The following is an 8,251-nucleotide window of genomic DNA, read 5'->3' as shown; positions in this document are numbered from 1 at the left end:
AGATCGCTAAAGAACAATATAATGATACGCTCTACAGATCTTTTTGATTAACTAAATTTAACTTATAAAATTATTAAATAATAAATAACTAAAAACTTAAGCTAAACGATAAAATTATGGTTTGTGTTTGTATCTTAAAATTAAACTCATTTGTCTACAGATTAGTGTTCTTAACGTTAGGGCTCTCACTATGCCAGCAGCGAGCTATTAAAATTTATCATCTACAAGATCACCAATGCCATCGACACTGATATTCAGTGATAACGATTTATCAAGCACCAATAACGGTGGAGACTTCGATGAGTCTAACGACGATAGTCCAAATGATGGCATATCAAGGCTGAGTGAGTGCGTATGATGTTGCAGTGATTCCTGAAGCAATTGTGATGTATGGTGATGATGGTCGTCTTGTTGCAAATGTGTGTTATCATTGTGAGATAATAAAGTTTGTTGTAAGCTATCATGCGGATGCTGGTGTTGTTGACCAGTATCAAATGAGGTCATGTGTTGTTGTTGCATATGGCTAGGCTTGTCATCCAAAATTAAAGCATGATCTAAATTTAATATACACTCCGCTTTGAAGTTATCAATTGTAAATTGATCGACATTCAAAAATTTCATTTCATCATATGTGGAGTTCGTAGTTGTATCCAAGTCTAGTGACGGATGTAAACTTGTATTGACGAGATTATGATGTGATTGTTGGTTATGTGCATGTTGATTGTGTATATGATCATTGTTGTGAGATATAGAAGCTAGTACAGATGGTGGCGGTGATTGTGATACATTTGGCATTGATATGGATGCTGACAGCGTACCGACCGGTGGATATGTTGACCATTCCATTGATAGACCACCACCACGTTCTAAGCCCATATGATCGATGTTAAGGTTGAGAAAAATATTAGGTGACATACGTGTCGGTGTTATAACGCCAGTACCAAAAGGTGGTTTTGGCTCATTATCCAATGAATTGGCAGATTGTGGTGGTGTGTCGGGCAGCAAAGTATTACCTAAATAGTTTTTATATAAATAAATAATTAATTTAATTTATTTAATAATCAATTGTGGGAAGCAGCAGAAGGCTAACTCACCTAATGGATTGTCTAGCTGACCCATTTGTACATTCTCATCATACGCCTGCGCATTGATATCATCCAAATCTTTTACACACACTTTTTCTTGTTTACGCCATTTTGCACGTCTGTTTTGAAACCAGACTTGTACACGAGCTTCAGTTAAATCAATTCGTACCGCCAATTCTTCACGAAAAAAGACATCAGGGTAATGTGTACGTTGAAACGCACGCTCCAGCTCTTGCAACTGCAGGTTATTAAAAGTAGTTCTGAAATCAAATTATATTATTTTTCATATAGAATTATTTCATTATTTCAATAATTTCATAAGGATTTTATCAAATAACAAAGGGAAATGGACTGTTTGAATAAATTTTAGAAATTAAAGGCTAAAATTGTCTTGGTCTTGTGAATAACATTAATTTCAACTAATGATTAGAATGATTAATTTTAAATTAATTATGAAGTAAAAAAAAAATTGGTTTTAGTAATCAGGCATTACGGTTCCCATGAACCGTAATTCTTCTTCTTCGATGTATATGTAAATGATTAAAATTGCGTTCATTCTGTCTATAGATCCAAGATCATAAAGAAAATTTTTTCCTCCAAATTTTTAGTAAAAAGTGAGTAAACAAAAAGTAAAAGCAGAAAACTATACATTCTTCATGTATAATTTTAGATTTCTTCTTGACTTGACTTGTGAATAGAGTATTTTATTCGATCAAGTCACAAGTACATTGTAATTTTTAACACTTCCTTAATTTATAAACATGATCAACCTTTTTTTTTGAGTAGAGAAATATTGTTTAATTGATAGATTAAAACCTGAAAGTGACGTTAGTGTCAATGGACTCAAATTTAATTTAGCCGTTCCACAGTGTTTTAGGCAGAGTTGTCTGCTATTGATATCTGTTCAAGAATGTTTCAAAAGACGATTCGAAAACACTACTGACGAAACATCTGCATTATAATATATTCGGAAATATATTCGGAAGCTGCAAAATCTCAATTCTGAGTTCGTTAGTGTGACAAAGCAATACTTTCTGTATACTTATACAAAAAAAATCGTCTTTATAGAACAGGATTTTTTCTTTGGAATATCTATAATATATGTCAGCTATCATAAGCTTAAGTGGGAGAACAAAAAAAAATAAGTTTGTTAGTTTACAAATATTTCAACTTATATTAACTAATGGTTTTTTATTAGATGCGTTCCTAATAAATACCATTTTGAAAATAATAGAGATAGTACAGATGAAACAATGCACCAATGCTATTAGTTTGTATTCTGGGTTTATCTGATAATAAGTACAGTACGCTATTCGCATTTACAATACGACCAGCTAAAGTAATACAACAACAACGATGACAGATGAAAACGTATGGACATTTCAGTTTCGTAGTCTGCACGATCTCTTGATGAAATACCAAATCGGTCATCCTTAGAACCTTTCACCGAACTACATTAGGTGGGAGTTCTGAAACAAGGGTTTAGCTTTAATTTATCTAGGTTAACTTATGAGACTTTCTATAAGAATTGCTTCTCAGATTAAATGGGTGTGTAATAATAATTATATTTGTAATAACAAACTCTATTTTGAATATACATATGTAGATGCTGATTGCAAAGAAACCACTTTATTTAGATATACAGAACAGGACTCTTGTTTTATGGTTACCTTAATATTTAGTAGGTATAACATAATTCACGATTTTTTTGAACTAAGATATTTCTAAATTCTGTATTAAAACATATTTTGAATTCCCTTCACTTAAGTGCGTGATAGTTTCACTTAGAAGTGATGACAGTTTTACACATTATAAAAAGTGTGAAACTAAGTATAGATGAAAAAATACTCATATAAACATATAGGCATAAGTGGAAAACTTATAAACAAATAATTCTTTAGTCATTATATATGTTTTTAATGTATATACTAATATAATGTTTTTTGCTTTAGAATTTACATATTATGTTTGTGTATATATGTAGTTCAACAAACTTATTTATACCAATATAGTATTTATGTACATTTGGATGTAATTGCTAATCCTGCACAATTCAAAAGAAAATAGTATATGAAGACCTGAAAAGTGTAAAGTCGAAAAAGTGTCACAAAGTGTCATTTTCCATGCATTTACAAATATACATGAGACTGGGAATTACACTAAATATACATATATACATATGTGTATATATAAATAAAATATCTCTCTTTCTGTATAATATACACAACTAAGTTTATTGTTATTGCATGTAGTTAATATCTATGTAATGATGTAATTTTACGGTTTTATGTAAGTTTAAATTCTACTCGCAAATATCGATTGGTTCTGACTTGGTCTGACGCATATACTCGTAACCGTATAGCGTGAGTAAATTTTGTTTATTTGCATTTTTAACCAATAGATATAAACTATCTTTTGCTGACAGAATATGTTTTGTTTTCTTATCATACGAATATAAATTGTCAAAACCTATAGATAATCAGACCAATTAAAATAGGGATTAATTCATTGACTCATTGAATATTAGACCATTAAGAACTTTTATTTTACTTATTTTGATATTAATTTTTTTAATTTCTGTTAAAATTGAAGAAATTTAGACAAGAAATATATATATACATTAACATTGTGTACATTTCCAATAAAAAAAAATATTAAAGAATTAGATTTGACTTAGAAAAAATTTTTTTTTCTAAATAATTTTTACAGGAAATCTGATATTTAGGCCAATGAATAACGACCGTTCTTTCCATAACTTTTATTTATGGGGAAGTTTTACAGAAAGGGAGAAAAAAATATTACGAGTGAAGAAGACATCAAAAAAGAAGAATTAAAAAGAGAAGGGAATAATAATACAAAAACTAATGAAAACAGTTAGCTTTGGCTTTAAGAAAACATAAAAAAGTTTTTCGTATTTGAAATGCAAGTTAATATTTTATATTCATATTAAAATAAATTTGATTAATATAGTTTTTAGGAAGGACGATTGGTTCAAGTCATGGTGATCAGAACCCACAATTTTAGCAGGACGTATTTTGACAAGTAGTCTCGTGTCTGGGCGTTTCAAAAATACTGTCCTGATATTTTAGATTTTAATTTGTTATCTACTGTTTTTAATATACTTGAACTTATGTGGTTTAGTAATTTTGAAAATATTTGACACTATTTAAATTCTTGTACAGTTAATACATTATTTTTCAAAGACTTTGGAAGCAAAAAAAAAACAAACAAACATGGCCTTTCGTATAAATAACGAAGAATTACAACTCTGTCTCTAAAATATGAAATTGTCTGGATTATATCTGAAATTCTGTTATTGTTTAGATAAATTATTATGGTATATAAGTTAGGAAATAGTTGAAGGTGTCTAAAATTGTTATCGCCCTTTAGGCAAAATAAATCTAGTTTAAGCAAAATATTCGCAGATATAGTACACTTTTCACATCTCTATATCTTTAAATTAAAACTACAGCTATGATAAAGCAATTTTAACGTAGGATTATACTTGTATATTACGCTACGAGTTACTTCTCTGACTATTTTACTCTCTAGATCAGGGCTCTTGAAACTACTACATTTCAGCAGAAAAGAAGGAAATGTCAAAGCAAATAAATGTGTTTCAAATAAAGAAATTATTACTTAAACAAAGCTCTAAGACAAATCTTGGGTTTGGAGAGTGCAGACCCGCCGTATTCCCCAGATCTGGGGTCTTGTAACTACTACGTGTTAACAGAAAATAAGGAAATGTTCAAGGAAGTAAGTTTGGACAAATCAAAATCAGATCAATAAAAAAGTCACCGAAAAATTAGAAGAGCTTTGGAATGAATGTATGTTTTTAAATGAGACAAATAAAATCGGGTTATCAAAAAAATTTTGTTTATTAGTTTGACTTGGTGAGTGATGTTTCATAATATTCTACAATTTGTTTTTAATTAAGAACTAATATTTGTTCTGTTACCAGAAATCTATTTCGAATATAAAAGAGACCAATAGATGTTTTCAAAGACAATTAAAAATGGATAGTTGGCGTTATTCGCAACAGCTGTAAGGTCAGACCAATAAATTACTTTATTAAAACTTAAAAAAAAAAATAAGCAGATCTTTGACACTAAGTTAATTTATAAATATGTAGTAAAGAAATGCAAAAATGATTAAATTTATATATATTCTAGGATTATCAATTTTATATGGATTAATCAATGCCATACTTCAAAGCTGACATTCTAACTAAAATAGTTGTTAAAAAAATTAGTGGACATATAAAACGCCGACGGTTAGGAAAGCTTTGGTGCTTTCGTGGATACCGGTGCCTAAGAGTATCGGTTTATATTTCTCTTGATATCGTTAAGAATAATAATCACCTTTTTTCAATACTAAATGTTTGTCAATACTAAATGGAAGACACTTAGATTATGTGTAATTTCTTGGCTAATCTAGCCCTTATCTTATTATGTTCAGATCTTTGGAACTCATTAAAAGGGATCGGGTGAATACTGCAAGATTGCAGTTTTCTCTATTTATTTATGTATAAAAATGCAAAAATACTGCGCATTTCTTTTATTATTCACTGTAAAAGTGATGGAATATTATAGTAAAAAGAAACAATTAAGCATTTTCTCTCTGACTGACCAGTTTTGGCTTCCAGGAGGAACAGATTTTTAGAAAAGTATTTTTTTGATAGATTGTCAAACTGCTCATTTTTAAGAATGATAGATCTTTTAAATTACATAAAATCAACTGGATGAATTGATTTTTTTATCTCTTTAGGTTTCTTGTAAGGAATGTCGTAGTTATAAGGCGAATCATTGCTAATTTTGAGCAGTAGAACATATGTGCTGAACTCCTATTGCAAACAACTATTCAAGTAGTGAAAGATTTAAACATTGTTACATGGTATATCTAAGAGCCATGTAATTAAAAATTGTAGATGACTTGTAGACTATATCATATCAATGCGGTTGTTTATTCTTTAGCGAACAGAAATATGAATAGAACTTAAAACAGGAAAGTCCTAGATATTTGGAACTTGTTTTAACAATGGAACGAAAGTGGAGTCTTCGGGAAATAAATAAATTCCATTTTTGCTGAGTTGAAAAACTGTTGATGCTATGCTGTAAAATTACCTAAAGGCGAAGATATCACTATTTACACCATATTAGTAATATTAGTTGTACTAGCAATATTATTATATTACTAATATTATTTATCTTGGGAACTATTTCGATATTATTTTAGAAATAAATAGTTGGCAACTTGAAGAATATTATTTGAGAGATTTGTTTTAATTGTGAAGTCCTTTATTATTTTAGGTACCAGAAATGGGATCGCATTAAAATAAAACTTTTAAAGAATAATAGTGTTTATAGTTCGTACCTGTATCTCCTTTGTTTTCTCTTCATTGAGCTTAAGATTGCAGTTTTTTCCATGCAATATTTTTTATCGATTTTCGTAAATTCTGTTTTTAAAAATTCTTTTTTAAATTTTAATCATTTGTTGGCAGCCTTAATATAATTTTTATTTAAATATAATTTTTATATATATTTAAAAATTTTTTTTTCATTTATCATGTATCATTTATTTATTTTGTGTTTTGAAACGTAGTGAAAGTATTTCGTTCTAACACTAGACTTGAGCACATCATAAATTTTTTTACTAAACACTATATGGTATTTTTAAAGGAATAAAAAAATTTTTATTAATTTTTCCGGGTTTTGACGAACTTTTTTGAAAACTATTAAATTATCTTTTTTTTTTAACTACAAGATTTATATTCCCTTTTAATGAGGATTTTTATGTGCATACTAATAAGTGCGAGTTTATTCCAATATTTCATCAATGAAGGCTCCAACTAGACTAATTTAGGGGATAGTGTTTGTATATTTTGAACTTTGGAAGTTCGTAGAGGAAGCCGTACAACTAATTCTGTTTTACATTCAGTTTTTCTTTAAACATTTGCTTTTAGTTTTTTATTTCAATATAGTTTTCCGTTTTAGTTTTCTATTAAAGCGAATGTATTTAAAAATGTTTTATTTTCCGTAAATTTTTTTTTTACTGTTTCTCATCATTTCCCAATGGCTACCTTCTTCTTATGCGTTAACATTTGCCCGTCTTTTCATGTAATAATATATATTATATGCTTTATATTTTTATTTAAAATTGTTATTTGTTTTTTATTTTTAGCAGGATTAGTGTTTGCAAAGCTTTAATATTTCATTGGTTTTTTGTTACTTAAATATTGTGTATGCTCCTTAGATCACGAGCGATTTAAGAACTAAGAACATAAAAGGACTTATATCCAAAATTGCTGACATATATAAGTAAGTGTACTAGCATTGCCCTGTACGCTTAGTTACATTTAAAATAAAATTTTTTGTCAAAAGTATTTTAAAAAAAATTATATTACTAACAATTTGATTGAATTGTGCGTGTACATATTTGATGAAGTATTTCAGATACAAGCGCTTCTTCACGTATTGACGATTGTGCTTTACGCATTGATGAAGCACAATCCAATCAATCAATTTGCATACCATCTGGAATTCTTAATGGAATAATAGAGATGTTTTGATCTAGCTGTTTTTGTTTTTTTATTACGGATGCTTATTTGCGAGATCTTTTGTAATTCCAGTATATTAAGAATTCCCGAAATTAATCTTGGGATGCCTGAGATCAATGTCGGGATGGATCGAGTTCAATCAAGTATAAAGATAATGAAAAAAATAATTTGGTTTTTATAATTCACTTAATTTTACTTTATTATATTATGTTATTTCTTTATAACAATAAACATAGTAATCTATATAGTGTGGATAACTCCAGGCGGGACCGAAAACTGTTACCAGTGTAAAGGTCAATGCAAAAGGTTAAAACCAGTTCACTTTAACACTAGTAGGCCGTAAAGCTGGAATTTTGCCATCAACATAAATATTTAAAATCAAATACCAATTAAAATTTAATATTATACATATATATCCTTTTTTGGTCGTCAAGTGATTGATATAGTTTTCCAAAAACTTTAATTATCGATTTAAATTCTAAGAAGCAAATGATAATATTGTAAATGACAAAAATGATTGTGTAAATCTACCAATAGCGGGACTTCTAAAACACAAACAAGGCCAAAAGTCCTTAATGTTAGGATTCTGGAATTTATATTTCTAACCGGT

At 28.8% G+C, this 8,251-nt stretch overlaps 1 protein-coding gene across 1 annotated transcript; it reads right to left on the bottom strand.

Annotated features, from left to right (window-relative positions):
• Positions 1-18: 18 nt before the first annotated feature.
• On the bottom strand, positions 19-6,546 carry LOC119672329 (retinal homeobox protein Rx-like). The gene is made up of 3 exons (XM_038083345.1): positions 6,459-6,546; positions 1,095-1,345; positions 19-1,013 (listed from the first exon to the last, which is right to left on the bottom strand). The coding sequence occupies exons 1-3, from the start codon at positions 6,509-6,511 to the stop codon at positions 208-210; spliced, it is 1,110 nt and encodes a 369-aa protein (XP_037939273.1). The 5' UTR covers positions 6,512-6,546; the 3' UTR covers positions 19-207.
• Positions 6,547-8,251: the final 1,705 nt, after the last annotated feature.

The sequence above is a fragment of the Teleopsis dalmanni genome, chromosome 1 (assembly GCF_002237135.1).
Source record: "Teleopsis dalmanni isolate 2A chromosome 1, ASM223713v2, whole genome shotgun sequence".
In the NCBI taxonomy this organism is placed as follows: domain Eukaryota; kingdom Metazoa; phylum Arthropoda; class Insecta; order Diptera; family Diopsidae; genus Teleopsis; species Teleopsis dalmanni.
This window is presented reverse-complemented; position numbering and strand designations above follow the sequence as displayed.

Bases quoted from the DNA above. Each gene is read 5' to 3' on its own strand.
- LOC119672329 (XM_038083345.1), bottom strand. From the start codon at position 6,511: ATGGAAAAAACTGCAATCTTAAGCTCAATGAAGAGAAAACAAAGGAGA. The intron at 1,346-6,458 runs GTACGAACTATA...ATTTGATTTCAG, and splicing joins AGAAAACAAAGGAGATACAG to AACTACTTTTAATAACCTGC. The intron at 1,014-1,094 runs GTGAGTTAGCCT...AAAACTATTTAG, and splicing joins TCAGCTAGACAATCCATTAG to GTAATACTTTGCTGCCCGAC.